Source organism: Adiantum capillus-veneris, chromosome 12, assembly GCF_014529385.1.
Source record: "Adiantum capillus-veneris isolate H3 chromosome 12, ASM1452938v2, whole genome shotgun sequence".
In the NCBI taxonomy this organism is placed as follows: domain Eukaryota; kingdom Viridiplantae; phylum Streptophyta; class Polypodiopsida; order Polypodiales; family Pteridaceae; genus Adiantum; species Adiantum capillus-veneris.
Genome location: NC_140942.1, coordinates 159,984,460 through 160,010,411, shown reverse-complemented (window position 1 = coordinate 160,010,411; position 25,952 = coordinate 159,984,460). Strand labels below are relative to the sequence as shown.

General features: G+C 40.9%; 3 protein-coding genes across 3 annotated transcripts; all 3 read left to right on the top strand.

Annotated features, from left to right (window-relative positions):
- The first annotated feature begins 8,037 nt into the window (after nucleotides 1-8,037).
- On the top strand, nucleotides 8,038-9,629 carry LOC147446773 (uncharacterized). The gene has a single exon (XM_086526298.1). It carries the CDS (start codon nucleotides 9,162-9,164, stop codon nucleotides 9,627-9,629), a length of 468 nt encoding a protein of 155 aa, XP_086382424.1. The 5' UTR covers nucleotides 8,038-9,161.
- Nucleotides 8,720-9,136, top strand: LOC147446774 (MFS-type transporter clz9-like). Its single transcript, XM_086524743.1, has one exon. It carries the CDS (start codon nucleotides 8,720-8,722, stop codon nucleotides 9,134-9,136), a length of 417 nt encoding a protein of 138 aa, XP_086380869.1.
- Nucleotides 9,630-18,668: 9,039 nt separating the features above from the next.
- Nucleotides 18,669-22,929, top strand: LOC147446772 (uncharacterized). The gene is made up of 3 exons (XM_086525954.1): nucleotides 18,669-20,624; nucleotides 20,777-20,872; nucleotides 21,702-22,929. The coding sequence occupies exons 1-3, from the start codon at nucleotides 19,284-19,286 to the stop codon at nucleotides 22,815-22,817; spliced, it is 2,553 nt and encodes an 850-aa protein (XP_086382080.1). The 5' UTR covers nucleotides 18,669-19,283; the 3' UTR covers nucleotides 22,818-22,929.
- Nucleotides 22,930-25,952: the final 3,023 nt, after the last annotated feature.

Here is a 25,952-nt window from a genome sequence, read left to right as displayed (position 1 = left end):
AGACGAGATAGGCGTCGTTCTGGAGGCGGTGGTTGTTGTGGTAGCATTTCTACCGATGCGTCCACACCACCGAGAGAGCGTCCACCACTCTCTTCAGTAGATAGTTCACCAAATGGCACACCACATACACCTTGGGAATCACACGAGCATGATCCTAGCAAGGTGTACAAGAGCAGGGATGGGGTTGGTGTGGCGGATAGGGTCGGAAAGGCCATGCAAAAGAGGATTCGACGGCTCTGTATGATTTAGTTTGGTCACTCTGTGATGGAGGTTTGGAATAACCTCATCTTGAAAGAAAGAATTACATCCTCGAGGCTATTCACAGAGAGTACAGGCCGGCAGAGGGGTACGATCCAGTCTCGAACCACTGGATTTTTAGCGTGACGAAGGCCACAATGTCACACCGTCGGTCAGAAACGAGAGACAGTTACAATGACGGAAGTCCCAAGCCGGCATGGTTGGACACAGAGGAGTGGGTGGGGATTGCACGGGAGACACAAGACAATCCCGAGAGATTTCAGCAGCAGAGAGATGCAGCCAGAGCAAGTTTGGAGTCTGCTAGAGCGTCACATCTTGGGAGTGGAGGCTACGATATGCTTCAATATGAATTTGTAAGTATTATATGTATGCTTTAAATTATTGAAAATATATATGTTATTTGAAGATTTATCTAATGATTAAACCATAATTTTGCATGAAGTTGCCGTGAAGCGCCCTTCGACACACCGAGAGGAGAAGTATGGGTACAAGCATGGGCTTGTGGCCCTTTTGACCCAGCTGCACGAGGAGGGAGAGGACGTCGACTGGGAGGCATTACCATGAGGGTCTTCTCACTCAGTGATTGTTTGCATATGTACAGTCTTGTAGTGCTTATGTTTATGGTTTATGGTTATGATTATGATATGGCAACAGATGTTATGGTTAAGGTTTGGCACTCAACTTAAGGTTATGGTTTTTCTATGATGGTATGGCAATCATGTATTGCAATCATGTGATGGTCATGGTAATGGTTATGGTTATGGTTATGATTATGATTATGGTTGTGGTTGTGGTTGTGGTTATGGTTATGGTTGTGGTTGTGGTTATGGTTATGGTTATGGTTATGATTATAGTTATGGTTATGGTTATGGTTATGGTTATGGTTATGGTTATGGTTATGCAATGATGGTATGGTTGTTATGGTTATGGTATGACAAGCAAGTTATGGTAATGGTCATGGTATGGCAAACATGTTATGTTTATAGTTTTGCAATTTTCGACTCATGTTTTAATTATGGTTATAAAATCTTTATGATGTTATGCCATGATCAAGCTTTTGATTTTGTGGTTATGTTATTCTTATAATTTTTCTAATTTCCATACACGCACTCTTTAGCGTCATCTTGTAGGTGGAGTGCGGTTGCTTGTGCACTCTTCCTTTGGGCAGAGAGGACTGTTTTCTTTTGCTGCAGTATATGCAGCATCAGTTCCCAGGCCTCTCTGCCCAAAAAAAATTTGTAGGTTTGGTCGTCGGTACAGAGTACGGTAAACGTGTTGGTACACACTTCGGAACAAGCGTCGGAATATCCTTTACAATTTTCAACGGTTATTTCATTGCGTATTTCGACGCTCATTTCATAGTTTATTCTGACGCATAGTATACCGGTACTTATACCAACATCACGAAACCGGTATCTTTTCAAAGCCTATTTCAGCACTTTTTTAGTTTTAAAACTAACTTTATTTTATCGATATCTGCCCCGATTTCTACGCGCCATGTTGTAGACTTGATCCACCATACTTTTAAGCAAATAGAGCGTAACATATGAGACACATTAAACCAATAAACGAGTGTAACATATGAGACCCATTTAGGAACAATAAATCCCCAAGTGTTTTACAAGAAATAAAAGGACTTCCTCAACAAAACAAGGGAAGTATCAAAGCACACCACCACTACATTACAAGAAAATGTTTATATAAGACATGACATAGCTTCACATGTTTTGGGTGATCCTATAAACATATGAGCACTTCTAAAGTATGAATGAAGGAAAGTCTCTTTTGGTCTTAGGAGTTTCGAGAGAAATTCTCGTTTGCCAAATACCTACCCAAAAAAACTCTACATATTGAGATATCATGTCATAAAATCTAATATCTAACCAACCCAAATGATTTCCTCATATTAAACTGATCATTCAATATGGGAAGATAAAAGGGGAACAAGAGTTAGGATATAGATATGTACTTCTAGACCTATCTCAACAAGGGACCAAAAGGAGAAATGGTTGCATCTCAGTAGGGGTCCAAAAGGAGACAGTCTACCAAAGAGCAATGTGTAATAAGTGCTTCTAGATTTACCTCAGCAAGGGACCAAGAGGAGAGATGGTTACATCTCAATAGGGGTCCAAAAGGAGGTATCTATCAAAGAGCAATGTGCATCTAATGGAGCTTAAAAGACCTTAGGGTTAGCTTCATTAAAGACCTCCAAAAGTTAGTGTTAAAAAGTACCTTAGGCAAGCTAGGGCTGACCTTGAGGTGGGTCCTACCCAAGCATGAGGTACTTGTCAGCTTGCTAACTAAAATGCTTAAAGTGTTTGTGGGAACCTTTCCCAAGCTTGAGGTGCTTCTCATGCTTAAATGACTAAGGTTCTTGAAGTGTTCAATTCAAAGGTAAACTCTCAAGAGGCATAAACGATCTCCATGCTTAATTGACTAGGTGCTTGAAGTGTTCAATTCAAACCAAATGACTTAAGAAGCATAAGAGACACATGTCAAGATCCTCCCCATGTGGCCCTCATGATGTGCTTGAATCCTATTGGATAGGCTTTAAAGGGGTCCAATGAGAATTTAGATGCATAAAAATAATTAATTAAGTTCTTTCTCTCAAAGAGGAAAAAGAGGACACATGTCCTAATAATACGCGCGCGCGAGAGAGAGAGAGAGAGAGAGAGAGAGAGAGAGAGAGAGAGGTGGACGAAGCATGAGAGGGGGTATACCCCCCCCCCCCCCCCCCCCCCCCCCCCCCCCCCTCCCCCATACACACACACTCTCATTATGGGAAGTGCAAAGTGCAAGAGCTCCATCTCCTTCTCCAAGCTTGTTGAGAAGTTGAGAGCCTACAACAACACTCTTGGCTATAAGCTTGGAGTAGGTGATAAGCTTTCCATTAAAGCTTGAGAAGGAGAGAGAGTCTTCTTTACTTCACACATGAGCTAGTGTGAGTGTCTAGGTGATAATGCCTTTGAGCCCCCTCTCTCTCTTGGTCAACCCCTCTTGCTATTTGCTCTTCCTAGCATCCTATTGGACCTCCCCAGGCTTAGCCAATGGTAATTAAGCAGCATAAGTGATAGCCTTCTGACATGTGGCCCCCTTTCCCCTTTTGTGAGAGCTTTAGGTAACTATTAATTCAATTAAACTCTCATTGGACCCCTTTGCCTCCTGGCCAATAGGAATCAAGCAAGCCATTGGGCTCTTGAATGCTCATTGGTCCCCTTGGAAGACTGTCCAATAGTCTTATAGAGAGCTTAATTCCTATTGGTTCTTTTATTAAGTGTTTTTTTAATTAATTAAACTAGATTTACTCTAACCTAATTCTCATTGGTCCACCTCCAAGACCATCCAATAGGAATTGGGTACACCTTGTGGGCATCTAGGCTAGGGAGCTGACATGTGTCCCTCATTCCCTTTGTGTAAAGGGAGCTTGTGTGTGTATGTGTGTGTGTGTGTGTGTGTGTGTGTGTGTGTGTGTGTGTGATTTTCTCTCTCATCCCCTACTTGCAAGGCTCTCCCCCTCCTATGTAGGGATTGATAAGGACTTTTGGGACACACACAAAGCATCGAATTCCCCCAATGACCTTTGGACACAACCTTTGAATTTTGGAACCTTAGCATTTTGGAAGTCTTAATGGGCTGAACCTTAGGGTCTTTTAAGCCCATTGTTTCACATTGCTCTTTTACAGATGTCCCCCCCTTTGGATCCCTATTTTCCCTCCTTTGGATGCCTATTGTGGCCGGTCTGCTAGTTTAACCAATATTCTAGCTTTTTCTCCCCTGGCACTTCCCCATAGTAAATGATCAGTTTAACATGAGAAAATCATTTAGGAGAATTAGATATTGATTATTATGACATAAATTCGATTCTCAACTATTGTTATGTTCTCTAATACTCTCTCTCTCTCTTGCAAAAGTATTGTTCATGCCAAGTTAATTAAGCACTATGTTTATGTTGCTACCATCAATTAAGTTCACCCCCTATCTTCTCAAAGTAATCTAACAAACGTGCTCACTCTAATTCTCTTAATTCCACTATTCCCAAAGTTCATAGGCCATTTCCATTACATTTCATCTCAATAGAAAGCTGCAAATGGATTGGTTGTGTGCACAATAGATGTTGCATGATTCCCTTGTGCGCACGCTCTTTGTGGAAGCGGGGCGTCCCAGACAAGTAGAAAAAAAAAACACATTAGTATCTAAAAATAGTGAAGCCCTCCAACATGAACATCTCCATTGACGGCAAATGTTAAGATAAAAAAATTGGATGAATATGTTGCATTCCAAGCTTTGTAGAGAACCCACAACCTTCCACGGTGATAGACTTGGCATCATCTGATCTCTCATTCATGTGCTTGTTCTTCATGCGTGTTCAAAAAATCTTAGCAAATAATGCATGTTAGTCCACTCACAAAAATTACAAATCTAGTAATGCTCCTCATGGCAACTACAGTGTTCACTCATGTAAGCACATACAATGTATTTGATCTACTAACAAGCGTTTGCTTCATGATGCTCTGATCACATGTGGCAAATTGACAATTGATTTAGATGAGAGGTTTGAAGGTTTTGAAAGAAAAGGGTTAGATGGAATTTTGACACCTTTATATAAGGTAACCGTATGAAGGCAGATTGGTTTGCTCCACCCAAAAAATTGTGGGGGGCAGATTGGATGGAGGCAAAATGGTTAAATTATGCCAACAACATCTAGCCATTAAAATGGCCAAGCTCTATAAAAGCCTTCGCATGAAAGGCGTTGCCTCAAATACTTGTTCTGGATGTGAGGAAGCTTCAAAAGATTGTTGGGGTTCTTCAACACACACAGAACTTAGGTGTTGACAACATGTCACACACACTAAAGACAGAGTTAGATAAAGCCAAATAGATTCAACTCATCATCATTTCAATACTCACCAAATTCTGACATAGCAGACTGAAGAACAAACATAAATCATAGAGCAAGAGACTATACAGTTGATCCATCTTGGTCCAAAGATAACTTCCATTTCAGCCAAAATTACATTCTCGCGTGAACCAGCATGACCTTTAAATAGTAACTTCTGGCAGTTATAACAGTTTCATCTAATTGACCAAAATCCGACTTATCAAGACTCCGACTGACTAAGAGTTGATTGATTAATCATAAGAGACAAGTACTAATCTGGTGCAGGGTCAACAAAGATCCCTTGGATCTTTTCCAAAATTTTCCTTCCACAAGGGGTCTTGTGATTTGTAAAATATGCAAATGGTTGTAAAAGACCTAGAAAGTTTCCTTCCTTAGGATTGACTTGCTTTTTGGGAGGGAGAAGGCTCCATAACCTAGCAATTTTGGTGTCCATACAAATAATCAGACATTGCTATTTGAATCACACTTGGAAGGTTAGAAACCTACGAGTATCCGATAAAAAACTCTGTGGTGGCACAATTTAATGATACCTTGCAAGGAAGCACCAAAGTAATGAGTATGGTATAGGGTATGATAGGCATGACTATGATTGGAAGTAGGCGCTTAGTAGCATCGGATGGATGGCAAGAGCTTTATAGCATGGTTCTATGTCAAAATGCATAGAAGTATGCGTATATTCCTCCCCGGGAGTATCCGAGGTACGTTGTTTTGTGGGCTCAAAATAATCAAAGGTTTGGCGATAGTTACCTACTCTACCCTCGTTTGGTGTTGTAGTTTCCTCAAGGCACATGTAAGGTGTGTGGCCTAATGTACATTCTTTGTTGAGCTAATATAATACCACTTAAATTGTGAGTATGGGAAAAAAAGATACATTGCTTAACGGAATCAATGGAAAATAATTGGAAGGACTTTCTCGTATAGTAAGAAAAAACAAACATGGATGTTTAAAGAACTCCCTATAGTAAGTGCTTAATAGGACACACAAAAGTTAGTATTGGTTAAATAACTCCCTACAGTAAGTGCTTGATAGTGCCTAGTTACTAAATTGAAAATAAGGAAAGGAGTAACTGCTATATAGTAAGTGCATCGAGACTAGGATTTGCTACTTCCAATTAGCAACTTCATTTACTTACTATATATTAAATGGGTCGGCACTATGAATTTGCTAGCTCTGTCTAGCAATAACAAACTTATTATGTTGCAAGCTCACAAAATTGTGACTTTGCTAGCTCTAGCTAGCAATTATACTACATAAATTGTGGACTTGCTATTTCTATCTAGGAAATAGATCAAATGACTAGAATATTGCTATATAGGGTAGAGGATCCAGTAAAAAGGCGGGTACTAGTTTAGAAGCAATTTTTAGATCCACCTTTACATATTTAAATAGGTTGACTTGGACCAATTTAGGGACAAATTCAAAACGTGGCTACTTTTGGTAAAAAGGGTCTTCTCACTCTCTACGCTACGTTTCTTTCCTTCGAAATCTAGCGCCTAACCATTCCCGCCCTTGGCTCCAAGCCTGCACAAATAAACACACAACCAATCTCAGAAATCATTAACCACGCTTTCAAGACCTGAACAAAGCATGATCTTACAAAAACACATCACAAAATTGACAATAGTTTTCATCATTTTTTAGCACATGCTTACAGTCCCAATAGAGGTTACAGACAATATAACAACAGACAACCAATAAGAAGCTGACTCTAGTATTGCATCCAACAGTCCAGATTGCACCAATGCATCAATGGATCACAGCAAACCGTTGCAAAATAAAATGAATTCTTTACTTCAAACTCATGCGCAAAACAATTTCACCCTGCCATCTTGCTAGTGCTACTCCTAACCCACTCAAAAAGTCAGAACTTTCAGCCCCACTGCTTTCCCTACAACATTTGGCTAGCTCTTCACTTGGATTTGAGTTAATTAGCACAAGTATAATAAACATAAGTAGAAACCACTCTATCAGTTTACTATTCTCTTGCAACACACAACCCACCTTCTGTCTATACCACTCATCTAACTCATTTTCATTTGCAATCTACAGTGAACAGATTTACATCCAAGTCCCAATCCATGTTCAACCATTTCGAAAGTCCATACATGCTTTGAAGACGGATGAAATCAGCATACATTAATGGCTTCAGAGGCTCCATGCGAGTGTAAGGCATGTTTGTTGGAAAGGCATCCTCAACTAGCTGACCTTTTGTGTACTTCTATTCTTGTGCACCGACACAGAGGCCGCGTATGTTGTTGTGGTCGAGTGCACGTAGCCTCCTCAATTCTATGCAGGAACCCAAAAAAGACTCCATTCACAATACCAAAGCCAGCTATTGAACCACCAAAGCCAACTACTACAACAGCCATACCTCGCAAGCGAGTTGCAAGCCCTCCAAAGGCTATTGCACCACCCATCCCGAAGAAGAAATTTTCAGTTAAGGCATACGCAAATCTTCTCAAACAGTACGAAGATTAGACCTCCAATTACAAGTAAGTTTCTTTACCTTAGGTTTTCTTTCAAGGTCTTCCGCCAAATGCTTGATACTTCTCTTAAGAGTGTTCAAATTTAAATGCAGACAATGGTGAGGAGTTCAAGAGCAAGTAAAGTTAACAAAGGGAGATATGCTTCGACAAACAAATGCATGGCCTTATCGCCTCCGTCACGAATAGCACACTGCAACAAGAAGAAAAGATATGGAACTAGATCAGTGAAGAAGCCTACTCTTGCTTCTCTAACAAGAGCTACTTTTCCAAAAAAAACTCCTCAACAAACCAGTAGTCCTATTCCTACTGAAGAAGAAAGCATCAATCAATCAAATGAACGTCCTTAGGTGCAACCAAAATCACGCCCAAAGCTTTCATGGACTGAGGAGGACATGGCCAAAGCACTCCATGCTCGTGAACAAGGCCTCTCTTTGCACAAGTGTTCGATGCAATTTGGGATGAGCAAATCTACATTGACAAATTGGGAAGAGGGGCGGACACACAAGAGGAAAAGGGGTCCTTCCACCATGCTCACAACTGAAGAAGAAGAAGAAGAGGCACTCTTAGAATGGATTTTTCTCAAATGCAACTCAGGATATGGAGTTTCGGTTGTGGATGTCAAGCTTAAGGTGGTAGAAATCTGTCAGACTAGACATACACTTTTCAGCAACGGCATTCCCGGAAAAAGTTGGTGGGACGGGTTTTGAAAGCGTCATCCACAGCTTGTGTTTTGTGTTTTAGAAAGTTTGGACCAATCAAGAGCTACAAGGTTCAGGCCAAAGATCGTGAAGACTCTTTACGACAATCTTCAAAAGCTATATTCAGAAAACAGCTATCCAGCTACAAATATTTGGAATGCCGATGAGACCGGCTTTCAAGGCTCACGGGACAAGGGGATGAAGGTTCTAGCAAAGAGAGGAACAAGATCAGTGTATGGACTAACGTCCGACTCAAGAGAGTGGATGACAGTGTTATGTTGTGTCAATGCAGCTGGCTTCGCACCCTTCCTACTACATATTCAAAGGTAGCTGAATCAACAACAACTACATTGAAGATTGTGAAGAAGGGGCAGCCATGGCAATGCAAAAAAAGGCTTGGATGACAGGGGAATTATTCCAAGCATGGATAGAGCATTTCAAGAATTCTATAATGCAAAATATGGGTTTTGAACATCGACATCTTCTAATTCTAGATGGACATGGTAGTCACGTGTCTCTAGAGGTTGTGGCCAAAGCTCATGACTATGGCATAGATATCGCTACATTGCCTGCGCACACCTCACACAAGTTGCAGCCCTTAGATGTTTTAGTATTCAAGTCTTTGAAGGCAAACTTTCGCAAGGAGACGACAATATGGCAGCAAAGAACAGCCTGTGCTCAAGCAAGCAAGAGAGACCTTGCTGCAATTGTATCAAAAGTCTTACATTTATCTTTAACAGAGGAAAATAAATATCTAGGCAGGCTTTCGAGCTACTGGGATATGGCCACTTAATTCATTAGCCATTAAGTTCGACAACATGCTGTGCAACTATATAAACTTAGTGGAAGAAACACCCAATCACATAGACGACAACCTCTCTCAAGTCCCTGCAACTCCATTGATGGGAGCAACAGAGAATGAAGTCGCCTTCGCTTTGAAATTTATGGCAAATCAAATGGAAGATGACCTTTTCAATGGTAACACTGCACCAGATTCACCCCAACAAAGCACCCTTCTGCAGCCTATGAGTTTCATGGAAATATTACAACGAGGCAGGTGTCAACAAGATGATCAGTTGCAGGATGCTCATTGCAATGGAGAAGCTGCCAGCCATAGGTCATCACAAGAACAATGTGTGCAACAGCAAGGACTAGATCAGAATGAGGAGTACATCAATCTAGAAATTTTCACTGTCCCACACACACTACATAATTCTGAGCAGGCTAGAATTATTGATCTACTACGAGTGCCAGTCACAGAGGCTTCTATTAGAAGAGTGCCTTGAGAGGCATTTGTGGATTACACCAATAGTTTAATCCTCACCTCTACACAATACATAAAAACTATGAAGGCCAAGAACCAAAAGAAGAAGGAGATTGCAAAGGCAAAGGAGCATAAAAAGGTAGAGAAAGAGAAAAAGAGAGCTCAGATGTTGGCAGAAAAATAAGCCCGTGTGCAATGAAGGCAAGATGCTATTCAAGCAAGAGACTCAAGAAAGGATTGGGAAGCTCAACAACAACGCTTTGAAAGAAAAATGTGAGCAGTATTTTGGGAGCAAGGCTCACTTGAAGGAGTATATTTAAATCCTTTACACATAGATCTACCATTTCATGCATTTGCACGCAAACAACGCATGGAGAAACTGCATAGATCTCTCAAGCAAGCCACACAAGTGATATGTGTATAATCCTTTTGGCACCGCTGATTACAAACCTTACTTTTTGTCTCATCACTATGTACTGTAATACCTCAATTAACCTTTTTGGTCGTACATTAGGTTGCCTTTTAGTTGCAACCATTTTGGTGCCAGCCAAAATGGTGCCAGCCAACGCTAATGTAATGCTCTCCGAAATTTCAACATTTTGGCTTCATCTTTTACACTGTCAGCCAGCATTAAGTTACAAATCTGATGAATCCATTTTTGTACCAGCCAAGATTAAGTTACAGATCTGATGCATCCCTTTCTCTTCCAGCCACCATTAAGCTACATATTTCATACATCCATTTTTGTAACTTAAGCTTTTTCCATTCTTCTTTATGTTACCTTTTAGAAACAGCTTGAAACCGACAATCACAATTAGGTACAAAAAAACAAGGTCAAAGGTTCTCGTAATAGTTTCAAAATATAATCCCATCACAAAGATCAAAAGGACTGTCAATTTTGGGTAAAATTCCTTATGCAAGCAACATTACAATTATGAGAAAAAATCTTTTATGCGTGCTTCAATGTTATACTCAAAAGTTGAAGTACAGACAGAAAGAGTCTTAATGATTGCCGAGTGAGATTTAATAAATCTCACCATGTTTGAAAGCCATCGTCAATGCTAGCAAGTGTTCTACCATTCCATTTGACAACCTCTGAAATGGTTACACATACAATGATAGTGAGAAAAGGTGGATGGGAAATGAAAACAATCATTAGATTTCTCAAAGCTAAAGATCTTACTTACTCTATGCTCTAGCTCCATCATCCTCATCTTGAGTAATCACACAACCTGATTGGATTTAGAGAGTAATTATCGCTTGGCCTGCACAAACTGACCCTTTCCATTTCTTCTTCTTCCTCATTTGCTACTCTGTTCTTAGCTGAGGCCTTTTCTGGTTTGGTTCAACCTCGTGCATCGAGACCGCATGCTAAAATGCAAAGGTTTCAGAATCATCTGAGCCGCATTCATCTTCATCATCTTCCTCACCCACAGGTATTGGATACCTACAAGAAGACGAGTACATGCTCACCATATCGACTCTCTAATAGTGACAACCAAAATGGGGCCTTGCTTGGAGTCGAAGAGGAGCTTAAGCCAGCTTTGTTGAACCTCTCTCAACATGAGATCCATGCCCTTACGGCTGATTTCTTTTCCCTCAAGAACCAATAGATGTAGTCCCAGAAAGTTCAACTCTGCAAATAAGCTCGCCAATTTCTGCCAATGCAAAAAACATCAGAGCGCCGAATGTGGCCTAGAGCAATTACAAGTGCATGCAAAGAAGAAACGTCTCACCTCTTCGGCAACCAGATGAGAGGCTGCAGCGCAGTTGGCCAGGGTAGCCATGGCTCGAGCAGATGAGGAGGCTGATGAAAGGCAAGACACACTCACAACAGGCACATGCAATGCTAGCCAAGCCCCACCAGAACCCAGAGCACGCCCGTTCATCTTGCTTGCTGCCAAAGAGATGAGAGGACTTGGAGCCATCAGACGGGTCTGCTGCATGTCTGATAAAGCACAATGTTGTGAACTGCAATCTGCATGGAATAGGAGGGTACCAACCTAACTTGCTGACAAATAATATGTGCTCGCCTCTGGACGTTGATCATCTGCGCATAGATCCACAAGAACATCATAACAAATTCCCACAAGGGAAAGGAGACTCTTTTCCTACCATTATTTCAATATAGAAATGGAAAAGCATAGCAGTTTCTATTTTCCAATCAAAAAAAAAAATGGTTTCATAAATTCCATGTTGAAAAAGTTGAGTGTGTTTTCTCTAATGTAAAAATCTAATGGGAATTTTCACCATTTAGAAATGACACATTTTTCTTGGTAGGATTATTATTTACATGTAAAAATGACACATTTTCAAGAAAGGAAACAACATGGAAAAGTTCACCTTTTGGAAATCTGACTTTTCCAAGATGGAAAAAATGTGGATAAAAGGATTTCACATGTGGAAATCTTACTTTTTCAAGATGGAAAAAATGTGGATAAGAGATTTTCACATGAGAAAAAGTTCCATTTAGAAATTTTTACAAATTAAGAATATAGTCCTATGGATATTTCATGTATAAATTTATTTGGCATTGAGTTTTAACACCTACTTAACTAATATATTAGTACTATTGTTTAAACAATATCTACTACCATTACATTAAAAAAAAAAAGTGTTTCCATCCCTTTGTTGAGTAATTCCACTAAAGAAATGGAATATCACTTTGAGATATCTTTCATTAAAAATGAATCATAATTTATACCGTGTACTTACATGTACTTGAGAATACACATACTCAAGTAATCTAAGTAAAGTAGCTGAATAACATGACTTTCGGGTATCTATCATTAGTAGTTATTCATTATCCACATCGTTTGCTTACATGTACTTGAGAATACACCTACTCAATAAACAAGTTAAAGATCGTTATCCATCCTTTTAAGTTATGACTAGTACGGCTGGCGGGCGCCTCTCTCTCTCTCTCTCTCTCTCTCTCTCTCTCTCTCTCTCAACTGTGTGCTCGGAGGTGCATGAAACACTCCCGGATGAAGGAGTGCTCGCCATGTGTTGTGGGGGGGGGGGGGGGGGGGGGGGGGGGGCATCCCTCCCCCTTTTATAGTAGTATACATTGTTTCAATTGGTTAGAAAACTAAAAATATAGATTTTAAAAGACTCTTCAAATTAAGACACACTTCATGCAGAATGCAGCAGACACCTAACGTAATGATTGAGAAAAAAGATCTTAAGTGAAAATACCATAAAAACTTTAGAGATTCAGTGATTGAAAAAGGGGTCTTAAGTGAAAATGCCATAAAAATTTTAGAGATTCAATGATTGAAAAAGGGGTCTTAAGTGAAAATTCCATAAACATTTTAGGGATTCAATGTTGCAAAACTTTCAGTATTTCTCTACCAGAGTTGAGCTCAAATGCTGGAGCGATAAGAAAGCCTTCATTTAGGCATTTTGTTGCTAATAACCCAATCTACATAACATTTCAGAAGATCTTCCGGCTTTATTTTTCTTGTGCACAGTCGAAAGTGCGCCTTGTGTATCGTTTTGAGATCTTTGATTGTTGGCCACAATCGACCATACATATCGTCAACGTCATCCACATTCATAGCGCTCATTGCCATCTCCTCCATTTGATCATTGCTTAGTAGGGTGCCAATCACCACCTTAATCAAACAAAAAATAAAAGATTCAAAACCTAACCATTCACTTAAAGTGCATGCAAGTAATAAACTCAATTCAAATATTCTTTAGTTTATATATAACCATGTGCTACATATACTTAGATTTGTGTGTGTGTGTGTGTGTGTGTGTGTCAAAGAGAGAGAGAGAGAGAGAGAGAGAGAGAGAGAGAGTTGAATACTAACTTTTTGGCCTACAAATTCATCGTGTGAACTGCTTGTGGCTTTACATGAGCTCTTTTTCATGCTTATGTTATTGCTAGCTTCAGAATGAACCATTTGAAAAAGGTAGCCATCCAAGGTAGAGTGATGCTTAGCTTGCTTCTCTAAGTTATGTGGGAGAGACATATAAAGATCCTAATAAAGTGAGTAGAGAAAGTGTTAGATTTAGAGTTGGTAAGAAAATACTAACTCACTTGAGTTTGTACACATGAGAAATGTGTCAAGAGATCTTCTATAAAAGGTTTTCTTAGATTATTCAAGTCGATAGTTTATATATAAAAGATATTGAAAAAGCATACATTTCAAAATTGTTAGACTAAGAGATGAAAGACTTACAAGCATCTAGAAACTAGGTCCACACCAAAATAAAATTAAAATGCGAACTATGTTGAGAATGACCATTAATTAAACTTACACTAGTAAAATCATTGCACCCAACAGCATGACCTTCATGGGTAGTGTAACTTTCCATGGAACCTTTGTTCACAAAATGTTCAGAGACACTTGAGAGGTTGATTGTAGATATTTGCTATTTACATAAAAGGACAAGTTATGAGTGTATAAATGGGAGATGGTATAAACTTATAACAAAAAAAAACTTGCACTTATTATAAAAAAATTGTGGAGGCAAACCTCGTTAACTTTAACGTTATGATCGTGGTGGCTATCCTTGAAAGTGGATTTATCAATAGGAGAGCGAAAAACTTCATAGCCATCATGTATGTCACCCAACCAGGCATCCTAAATAGAAATTATCAATAGCTTTGTGAAAAGAATCTCTATCTCATAAAGCATAAATTTTTAATTTTAAAGGAAAATACCTCATGTTCATCCTCAATATTAACAACACCTTGCAAAAGGCTTGTATAACATAGTCGTTGAGGAGCCTCATCCTTGAGCAATGGTGTGGATCCATTTGTTGTATAAGTATTATGCGATGACTTAGGCATTGTCATGGGTAAATCCATTAATGTTGTACTCTATAATGAAAGGTGAGTAAATAGAGAAAAAGATTAGAAAAAAAAACCAAGAGATAAAGCTATAAATTTAAAAAAAACCGCTTGAAAATTATAATAATCATGACTCACTTTTTTTTGCCAAGTCATGCGCATAGTATCGTCGCCTTTTTGCATCAACCACCAACTTGCCACATTTTCGTATATAGTTTCGATGTTCTAAAACCTTTGTGTAGATATCCTCCACTTTCCACTTCATTGGTGGTATTTCCTTTCCAAATTGTAGATCCTCTATCTCTCCCATATTTTGATTAATAAAATCAAGAATTTCGTTCGACTTCTCTCGACGGTTTCGAAGATTAACGGAGGAGAAATCCGTTTTTTCTTGGCCACAAAACCCTTTGTCAAACCATTTTTGAATTGTCCTAAAGTTTCTATTGAAAGACACCCATGCCGCACTATAGTGCTTTTCTAAAAACGTCTTACCGACGGTCGCATACATTCCTCTCACCTTACTAGGATGAAACACCCTATCGTAGGTGATAGGATATGCATCGGACAAAGGGGATGCATTGTTTGATGTGGCCCCATTAGGTTGATGTAGATCTAGTGGGCTTTCTATAGGTTGGAAAAAGTCATCATGAGATTTACTTAATGAATTGATAGATAGATTGTTAGAGGGAAGCAAATTCGTTAAAGTGTGATTCTTTGAAAAATCAAGATTGCTACCCTCTAACACACGTTTGCACCAACCTACAAGAGCATGTCTATGGACAATAGACTTAACACCAATCTCTGACCAACCTTCAATGGTCATATTAGAAAAAGTTTACCATTAAGCATACTAGACATGATAGGCTCTATGTATTGAGTGGTGCCACAAAACTTTGCGATGAAATCGGCCACCGAAGCAATGTCCCAAGCTATCACATTGGTAGCATCGGCATTGCCTTCTTCAAAGCTGCAAAAAAAAATCACGGATTCATGTCAAAATTTAGTGCTAAGACACTTTTTTATTGTTGTAAAAAGCACACCATAGTTAATTAAAAACATACCATTCAACTCCCCCCATTTTATTTGTACCCTCCATAACAAATTTTTGGCCAATCTCTCCACGAGTCTTTGTGTGTTGTTGTGCACAATAACTAGTCAACCTTGACATTCAGTTTATCGATATGAAGCATGAGGACTTCCAAGAAATCAGCGAGTAACTTCTAAGTGAAAAGCAGCACAAGCACAAACGTACGAAAGCAGAGGGAGCTTGCCAAATGGTGAGAGTGTGGCCGCAAGCATCAAAACGAAGTGATTGAGAAGTCTGGTAGATGAAGGCGTTTGGCAAGGTGAGACGGGGCCTTCCAAGAGCCCACAATAGTAAAATGTCCTCCGACGCGTCCACAACAGGCCGACGACATGGGGTCGATGGTGTTACCTATTAGATGGAGAGCCAAGGGGCTGGCCTGGAAGCTGGAGAGCTGCCGCCGAAGGGGCTGGCTTGGAAGCTGGAGAGCTTCCACGCAAGGGGATGGCCTGGAAGCTGTGAGCTGCCGTGCAAGGGGCTGGCGTGGAAGCTGGAGAGCAGCTGCGCAAGGGGCTGGCCTGGAAGCTATGAGCTGCCGCGCAAGGGGCTCGCCTGGAAGCTGGAGAGCTGCGCTGTGAGCATGGGGTTGAGAGCAAGGTGGTGACCGCAAGAGATCAGAGAGAGAGAGAGAGAGAGAGAGAGAGAGAGAGAGAGAGAGAGAGAGAGAGAGAGAGAGAGAGAGAGAGAGAGAGAGAGAGAGAGAGAGAGACGTGCAACAGTCTCATGAGAGAGAGAGAGAGGGAGAGAATGCATCTGCTGAATCTCGCTCGCTGCTCTTAATTTACCAGCGCTGCTCAAAAAGGACACCCCACACACACACACACGGGGTGTTGGTCTCAATTTTCTCACTCTTGCCAGCGGAGTCCGGTCCTGCAACTTTTGCAAGGCTGTAAGTGATCAGGGCGCAGTAATGGCACCTCACCTCCAAGCTCTTTGGTCGAGCAGTCACCCCAACTTGGTCATTCTGCATATATTTTGAGCGCCAAATACCCTGTAATAGATTCCTAGTTTATAATGTTAGTGTTAGCTGGAGTGTTCAGAATAATCGTTTTGTACAAAGTTACTATTTTTGATTTTGTAAAGAGGAAATTTAAAAAAAATTAGGCCATTCTTTTGGGATCTTAGACTCTTTTTCTATATTTCGGGACGGAATATTTTGGGGCGGAATTTCTGCTTGTCCCCTTGCGCTCAACGACATTTTTGAAATTGAAAACGGCATGATAGATAGGTAAAGCATAATAAACACTTACTAAGATTTAATACAATCGATTATTAAGCACGATTATATATATATATATATATATATATATATATATATATATATATATATATATATATATATATATATATATATATTGTGGAGTAGTGGGTCTAGGGGTTTTCTTGGCGAGTGAGTCTTCTTGATGTAAGCCCGTGGGGCAAGGTCTTCTTGAGGGAAACCCAGTCTGATTATAAAGCGAAGAGAACCTGCAATACAGGCAAGGGATTTGGGATCTCTCTTAGTGTCTTGTACTGTATTCCACATTGGTGGAGACGGCGGGCACCTCCTACTTGCTCCTAGCCGTAGCGTAGCCATACTCCTCCAATTATGAGCCACCCACTCTCACCTCGTCAAACTCCTGCCTCTCCTATCTATGAGGATGCTTCGATGCATCCTAAGTTCACCACTTCACAAGTGCAGATGGAACACATGTTCTAGGATATGTCAAATATGATGGTCCAGGTGAATCACACTAACCAGACCTTGCTGAATTTTCTCTCTTCTACAACGTCCCACATACACAGACCTGACAACAAGATTCGGCCAAAACACTTCTCGAGATTACCAACAGAAGATGTTTTGACCTGGCTGGACCACTTCGATAATGTTGCTGGCTACTACAATTGGGTCGATGACCCCAAGGCGATGGACGTTAAAGGTGATTGGCCGATGCTTAAGTCTTTGCTGATTCAAAATTTCGCCCATCAGAATATCACACAGACAGCGCTGCAATAGCTTCATGCTTTGAAGCAACAACAGTTGGAACCAGTGGCACAATTTGTATTAAAATTAAATCAGCTCTTTTTAAGGGCCGACCGTACAATGTCTGAGGAAATGAAGTTATTCTTTCTCTCTCTCTCTCTCTCTCTCTCTCTCTCTCTCTCTCTCTCTCTCTCTATATATATATATATATATATATATATGCATATATGCATAGAGACGAGCTAGTTAATCGATAGACAATGAGATTTCTAGACGATAATGGTAATGAAGTATGAAGGTGGATAGCAACAAATTCTATCTATCAAATTGTTTGATAGATAGATAGGATATCACTTATGAAGTATCACTTAGATAAATAGAATAATATCACTTATATAATATCAATTTCAAGTATCACTTAGACAGAGAGAATAATATCACTTATGAAGTATAAGATATGGGATCTATATATTAATATATACAGTTATACAAATAGATGGATACATAGCATCAAATAGTTCATCATAGACATAATGATAAGTTCAGTATGATAGAATAGTTCCTCTAACCATGTATGTAGAAAGATGTATAGCTAGTCATTTTGGGTAGTTTTCACATAGGTGCATGCATTTTCCATGGTTGACAACAACATGTCATTGATGTGCAAGAGTCACTTTCTAGAAAAAACAAGACTAGGCAGCATGCAGTTGAACAGGCTTTTATTACAGCTCAAAGAAGCGCATTGCAAAAAATTGGACAATAAGGGTATCAAATGTTTTTTTTTGTTATAGTGCTGAAAGCAAAGGTTACAGGTTGTACCATCTACCATTACCAAGAAAAATGTTATGAAGTTCTTGTGCTCCTTCTCCTTTCTCCTTCTCTCTCCCAAGAAAGAATAAAGGAAGCTTGCAAGAAAGAACAACTTGCAAAGAAGCTAACTACAAAGAAAGGAATAAAGCCAAATTCAACGTACACATCCATGCTCATTAAAGCACCTGCCCATACACAGAAAAGAAAGGCACATTTGTCACAATACTTACATCGACACTACAAGGATTGAGAGGTGAAGGTAGAATGTAGAGCGGAGGCCGCCATAGCCATGAATATGCGTGAGGGTGTTGATTGAAGAAGAAGCGATGGAAACCTTCAGCTTGATAGTACTCTGAGGGGGGATGATGTGCAACCTTCTGAGAGCAGCAAGGGGGATTGAAGAATAATGGAAACCTTCAGCTTGATAGTACTCTAAGGAGGGCTGATGCGCAACCTTTTGAGAGCAGCAAGGGGGGCTGAAATGCGCAACCTTGCAGTGAGAGTAGAGCATAGCAATTCGTGGAAGAACACTATAGCTAGAGGTTGAAGGCGACGCAAGACAATAATGAGGAGCACACGTAGGATAGTAAGCAACAATTGCAGTGAGATGGAACTGGAAGCTTGCTACGTACACTGGCACTCGAATGATTCACTATGAATACATAGTCCTCCTCCTTGGGTGAGGTGGCATCCCTGCTCCGATTCACTATCGCGTTTTAATTGGTCCCGTACAAAGTCAGCTCTCGTCCACGCAAGGTGAACCCGAGGGGGTAGGGTCCATCCCTTCACTCGACCCTTTTTTTTAACAAAGGATTACCAAAAACCAGTAATTTGGCCCCCTATATGGCTTTGCCACAACACCAGGTTAGTCCCACGTGTAGAGAAACACATGGACTGCATGCCTGTGGTGATAAATTTTCATTCTGGCTCATTTTTAGGCTTTGACTCAGGTCCCAATTTGGGCGCCTCTAATCTGGCTCCGCTACCCTATCAAAACGTCAAAAGCTCCTTGTGAATGGGGTGCAAAACGAGCGGAATGGCTGTGATAGATGTTGAAGCTTCATCATTGGCGGTAAGTACTGTCGAAGCGAACACAGATCAAGACAAAATGGGAGTGGCAGAATCGACAGACGGAGATTCTCCGACAGAGGATGAAAAGAGAAGCAAGCTGCAGGAGGTCACATCAGGCGAAGCCATTGCTCAATATCACACTGTCGAGAGAAGCAAGCTGCAGGAGATCACATCCAACAAAGCTCTCGCACAAGAGAAATTGAGAATCTCCTTACAAGATTCTTTGAAGAAAGGAGGAGATGCCCCACTGCATGAACTTGATGCAGATTCTCCAACAGAGGATGAAGTCCTTGCCCAATATTACACTGTGGAGAGAAGCAAGCTGCAGGAGGTCACATCAGGTGAAGCCATTGCTGAATATCACACTGTCGAGAGAAGCAAGCTGCAGGAGATCACATCCAACAAAGCTCTCGCACAAGGGAAACTGAGTATCTCCAAACAAGATGCTTTGAAGAAAGGAGGAGATGCCCCACTGCATGAACTTGATGCAGATTCTCCGACAGAGGATGAAGTCCTTGCTAAATATTACAATGTGGAGAGAAGCAAGCTGCAGGAGGTCACATCAGGCGAAGCCATTGCTCAATATCACACTGTCAAGAGAAGCAAGCTGCAGGAGATCACATCCAACAAAGCTCTCGGAGAAGAGAAACTGAGAATCTCCAAACAAAATGCTTTGAAGAAAGGAGGAGATGCCCCACTGCATGAACTTGATGCAGATTCTCCGAAAGAGGATGAAGCCGTTGCTCAATATTACACTGTGGAGAGAAGCAAGCTGCAGGAGATCACATCAGGCAAAGCCATTGCTCAAAATCACACTGTCGAGAGAAGCAAACTGCAGGAGATCACATCCGACAAAGCTCTCGCACAAGAGAAACTGAGAATTACCAGACAAGATGCTTTAAAGAAAGGAGAGGACGAGATTCATGCCCCACTGGATGAACTTGGTAAGCAGAATGACGGTACTGAACCAGAGAAGATTAAGGAACATAACTACCAAGGGCAGAAGGCCTGTGCAACAGAGGAGCAGAAGGCATTTGGTTGTGGTAGACTTGATATTCCAGATTCATCTCTCAAGCAGAACGCAACCGAAAGTCATTATCAAGTGTTCCTCCCAGAAGCTGGCAAAGCCATTAGCACAGACTTTACAAGTTCTTCAGCCAGTCATCTTCTAAAAGGTTTGAGTACTTCAGTTCTAAATACACAGACGAAAACTGTGGTCCACATCAGTCAGCAAAACCCAATCATGTCTGCGGTCAAATGTCCGAAAGATTCTGAATGCCTGAAGGTAGAAATAGCTGGCCATGGGATCCATTAAATTACTGCACATTGCTCTGCGTTATATGAATTACAAGGTTTGAGTTGATACCGAGATGTTGGCATCAAAGAAAATCATACTGGCAGAACCTCTGAAAATTGATTCTTTTGTTCTAAGAGCAGAATGGAGGTGAAATGGATGTGCAGCGGAGTGCGGCCTGCAGTTGCTTAGTTACAGAGCATCCTGACAGTGGGCAAGGAGGTTTTCTGCCTGACAAAGTAAGTCCCGTCGATTTGTATAAGCACCGGTCAAAACCGCATTTTGTTATTTACAGAGTATCTTGACAATGAGCAAAAAGGTTTTCTGTTTGTCAAAGTCCGGTCACTGCAGTTCGCAAGCATGGCACATTGTCGTAGACTCCTTTTGTCAGTTTGTGCCCATGTCCAGCCTGGCTATGAGTTTGAGGAATGCAAGTTCAGATTAAACAAATGGCACTATTACTGCCATTCACAACAGTAGGTTCGATCTCCATGTTCTTGTTGGCCAGGGTAAAGCTGTAGTCATGAAGTTGGTTTAAAGTGTTGAAAGCTTGCCAGCGGAGTATATATTAGCACAGGAAAAGCGTGTCGCAGTTGCAAGTAGCTCTAACCGTAGCCGTAGATCTCAAGCCAGCAGCATCTGCTTCGCTTGATTTTGGAGGCACCAGCTTCTTCAGATTTGATGACAGCTGCAGTAAAGCGCAGGCCGCCAAATGCAGAAATTACCAGAGATGGAGGGAGAAGAACTGGCATTGACAGCCTCCATGGCAACATTATGGGTTGATAACTTAACAGTATGCACATCCTTGGCCAAGGGTTCCCAGGATGATCGTCACTATTTGCACCCGACGTAATTTATCAGAGGTGTTGGAAATTGGGAAGCTAATATTAATGTGTGTGTGGCACTTGCTGAGCTATACGTCGGTTGACTGACGGAGTAGCTTTGTTAGACAGGTTTCTTTGAGGTCATGTTTCAGCTATTTATGTGTATCATGGAGGCAAGCCTCTTCTTTCGAGACAGAATGCACAGCTGTTTCTTGGTTAAAACACCTGTTTCTTGGTTAAACAGGTTGAACACTCAAACTCAAATGATGATGATCCACTTCTCAATCGTCTACCAGAGGAGTTGCAACTCAGAATCTATTTCATGGCAATTCCTATCATTGCACATGCAGTAAAGCTTCAGCTTGTCTCAAAAAAAGTCAAGGAACACTTGGGCACTGCAGTGTTGGATAAAGTGTACAGTACATTCGAACCTTGGTACTTCTTGTACCATCGAGGATTCAATCTGACAAAGGCTTGGGCCTACCAAGCATCAGCTCAGAAATGGGTATGCATTAGATCCTTGCATTTACGTAAGATTCCTGAACAGGTGGAGTGTGTATGTTCCAACCACCAATTCATGTGCATTGTGAGGACAATCAAAGACCAAAAGCTAGAGATTTTGATAAGGAATGTCCTTAGAGGAGAAGGAGAAGTAAAACTGCCAGGACCACCTACTTCAGCTGAGGGCTTTTCAATGTTACTTTCTGCAATGTCCAGTGAAGCAGTGGTTTTAATACGTCACCAAGGAAGAGGGAAGGTGCAGATCAACTCCCTTTGCAAAGGATGGAAATGTTTGACTAGTAATCAGGTGAAGTACACGATGGGTTTCAGCGTTGTGATCTTACAGGACACTTGCTATTTCACGATGTCACCTGAATCTAGCAATCTTGAGGTTCCTCATGAAGTATTATCCTTCTCTGTGAGCACTCTCCGTCGTTTAAACCGTCGCATTAAATTTCCCATGGAGTGCTGCAGCTTGTATCTAATGAAGTCCAATGATCAGTTATTTGCAATGGCGACATGCATAAGTCCAGCAAAGAAGCCTGCCATCAGCCTCTGGACACTTGAAGGGCCGAAAGAAAATTGGGTACAGATCAGCTATGCACCACCTGCAGTATTACGGGGCTTTCAGGCTTATAATATCATGAGCTGCCAAGCTATATTTGGGGTCTTCTTTATTCAATTGAAGAGCACTCAAATGATAATCTACAGTGCAAAGGATAACAAATGGGCAAAGACCACCATTTGCCCTGGCATAGGGTGGGAACCGACGACAGCATACAGTGGGTTCGCCTTCTTACCAGCCTTGACTAATGTTCCCTCTGTGTGGATGCACCTCAGCACACTAAACCGCAACTGAAACAAATGTCCTACCAGCGTTGTCTACTGAATCCTGCAGGAACTCTTATGGCGATGTACTGGTCTAGTTGATAAAGCTTAGCTAACGAAATCATTAATTGATCTGGCACTGACACCTTGAATGCACCTGTCCTTGTCTGATTACAAGAATGTGTTACCCAAAGTTCTTTACCCCCCTGAAAAAACCTGCTGGCTGACATGCACGGATTAGCTAATTATTCCTGCTGCAATGACACTTAGTCGCTACTTGGTGATTTTTTTAGAAATCAAATCATAAGGAGATCCCCCTTCAAAATCCCCCGTGTGACACAGAGAGAGAAAAAAAGAGAGAGAGCGCGGCACCTCGACACTATTTGACACCTTTATCCTAGATCATTGTTGACCGTTGACCTTCCGATCCATTTGGAAGAAAAGACATGGATTGGGCAGGGATTGACCTCATGAACCTCCCATCATAGGATATATGTATTACCACTACGCTGACCCACATGTTTTGCTATGCAAGGAAAAAGATAGCATTATATTAAGTCGTTTCGGTACGCTCGCAATCATAGTTCACATCGAGTTTACACTAAGTTCACACCACCCAAATGCAGTGCACATACCTTGTAGAGTTCACATATAGTTCACAACGAGTTCACGTTTGCCCAAGTTTACACTTAGTTTACATCTAGTTCACATTCGAGATCAACGGTTGTGATCTTCATCGACACGCGACGACGATTTTCAGCCATAGATCCCCTCTAAAATTGATGTGTCATTTAGCAATCTGCTCGGTTGAGAGAGAGAGAGAGAGAGAGAGAGAGAGAGAGAGAGAGAGAGAGAGAGAGCAATGATCTACCCACGGCCACACCTCACCGATCCATACCCCACCTTCCTCCCCAACCCTCTCGTGGCAGAGGTAGAGAGAGAGAGAGAGAGAGAGAGAGAGAGAGAGAGAGCATGCCAAGCCCTGTGTGTGTGAGATAGAATCGGACTAGTACCCTTCAATCTCTGACCCTTCCCTTTTACTTATGCAACTAATGATCAATTTTTTGATTTGGTACCCCCTAATGATTATTTGTTTATTGGTTCATAACTTCATACTGGCTCCTCTTTAAAAAATTGCATTTCTTCAAAGATTCCAAGGTATAAAAAAAATTAGGCTATGCCAACTTCCTGACGGCATGCCCCTCTCACCCCACACACCCTCGTCAGCAGCCAGATTCAGTCTCAACTTCTAATGAGATGGAGATGCCCCCCTCCCTCCCCGGGCCTTCAGCATGAACTAGCTCGCGCGTCCCGTCTACCGGCGGACCTCGCTCGCTCTTACCACCTCACTTTGTATGTGTGTGTGTGTGTGTGTGTGTGTGCGCATGTTTATACATCTCTCCATGACATACACACGATCGACACTTTTAGTGTTTGGTTTCTTTAGACTTCTCCTGGTACATTTAACCCCTTTTGCACACACACACACACAGAGCGAGAGAGAGAGAGAGAGAGAGAGAGAGAGAGAGAGAGAGAGAGAGAGGAGAGAGATAGATAACATAAAAGTACATGACTAAAGCGACATATTTCAAAAAAAAGGTTTACAACAGGATCAAGATATTGAGCTGGAGCTCTACAAACTTCTCTCAAGTCTAAGTTTTGAACCTAGCTCAAGTAAATCTTATAATGACGAATCAACCCAAGCTCTTTCTTTAAGAGCATGAACCTAATGTTGGGAAATAAATAGGGATCAAGCAACTTGATGTAAATCGTGTCCAACTCTTCATCTACATATGACCCCTGAATAGTGTATTTTTTCTCGATCACTTCCCATGCCCATTGCCATCCTCGTTCAACAGGTAACAAATTTTCTTCAAAGGCATCAACAATAAGATTTTTTACACTTGAAAAAATATTCACAATTTCGTGGGCCATTTAATTGGCTGCAAGAAAAGAAGACAACATTAGTACTCAAAGCTTAAAATGAGAGAGAGAGAGAGAGAGAGAGAGAGAGAGATGGCCACTTAAACACTTTAAAAAAGTATAAGCCCAATACGAACACTTCAATTAATAATTGTCATGCCAAAAAGTGTCAAGAGGTTCATTAGGTCAAAGTCTTTACAACAACCTCAATGTTTTTGTTTACAACGACTCATATTCTACTCTATAATTGGACGATTGAGGATTGCTCCAATATACCCCATTGATAAACTTCACAATTAATTTCAAAATTTCAAATTCTTCATTTGAAATGTAAGATCTGTGATTGTGATATATCTTTCGCAACTGAATATCACAATCACAAACATTGACATAATAAATATCAACCATATGTAGTTCTTGTAGGACTCTCATCAATTTTATTTCACTCAATATTTGTGACACTTTGCATAGTGAAATGCTTAAGCGTCCACAATTTCCATACCACCCATCAGCATATGAATACACCCAATGATGCCACAAACACCATGTACCATATCCTTGACAAATATACTCTTCCTTAACTTTCAAATATATAATCATCCTTATATGTGTTGGGAGAATAGCCAATACACCATGACCCATGTTAACCTACATTAGCAATTCGCAAATTTCTCTCTCTCTCTCTCTCTCTCTCTCTCTCCAATAAGCCAACAATAACTAAAAAGATATGGTACTTAGAATGCATAGACAATGGATCAAAGTGTTCGATCATCTAGAGAAGTTGAGCTTACGACACACTCTACTTGGAACTCTCAAGATCCAAGGTCTGACACGTTGAACATTGCGACCAAGGCGTCGAGGTGATTCACCCAAAGAATAGATTCTGAACATCCATTCATTCACTCTATAGGGACCGTATGAAAAGTTGCAATTGAGAGGCCGTTGCATACCTAACTCTCGTACAGTGATTCGCATATCATCTATATCAAACTCTATGTGAGAATAACCTATAATACTTCTAAAATATTGTGCTTCATATAATGCCAAGATAGAATGTCTGCAATAATATTGAAGCCTGCAATGAAGATAACAACCAACCATTCAGACATAAAAAGTAACAACACATTTAACGTCATATGGATTCAAGTTCAAGCTATACGCACCGAAGGATCTCAAAATCCTCGATAATACGAACAATATCCTCAGCATGTGCAGGACCCCTCCACAATGGAGGATCTAGATA

Coding starts and splice junctions, on each gene's coding strand:
- LOC147446774 (XM_086524743.1), top strand. CDS start 8,720: ATGGCAATGCAAAAAAAGGCTTGGATGACAGGGGAATTATTCCAAGCA.
- LOC147446773 (XM_086526298.1), top strand. CDS start 9,162: ATGCTGTGCAACTATATAAACTTAGTGGAAGAAACACCCAATCACATA.
- LOC147446772 (XM_086525954.1), top strand. CDS start 19,284: ATGGGGTGCAAAACGAGCGGAATGGCTGTGATAGATGTTGAAGCTTCA. Junction 20,625..20,776: donor AAGATTCTGAATGCCTGAAG/GTAGAAATAGCT, acceptor TTCTAAGAGCAG/AATGGAGGTGAAATGGATGT. Junction 20,873..21,701: donor GAGGTTTTCTGCCTGACAAA/GTAAGTCCCGTC, acceptor TTGGTTAAACAG/GTTGAACACTCAAACTCAAA.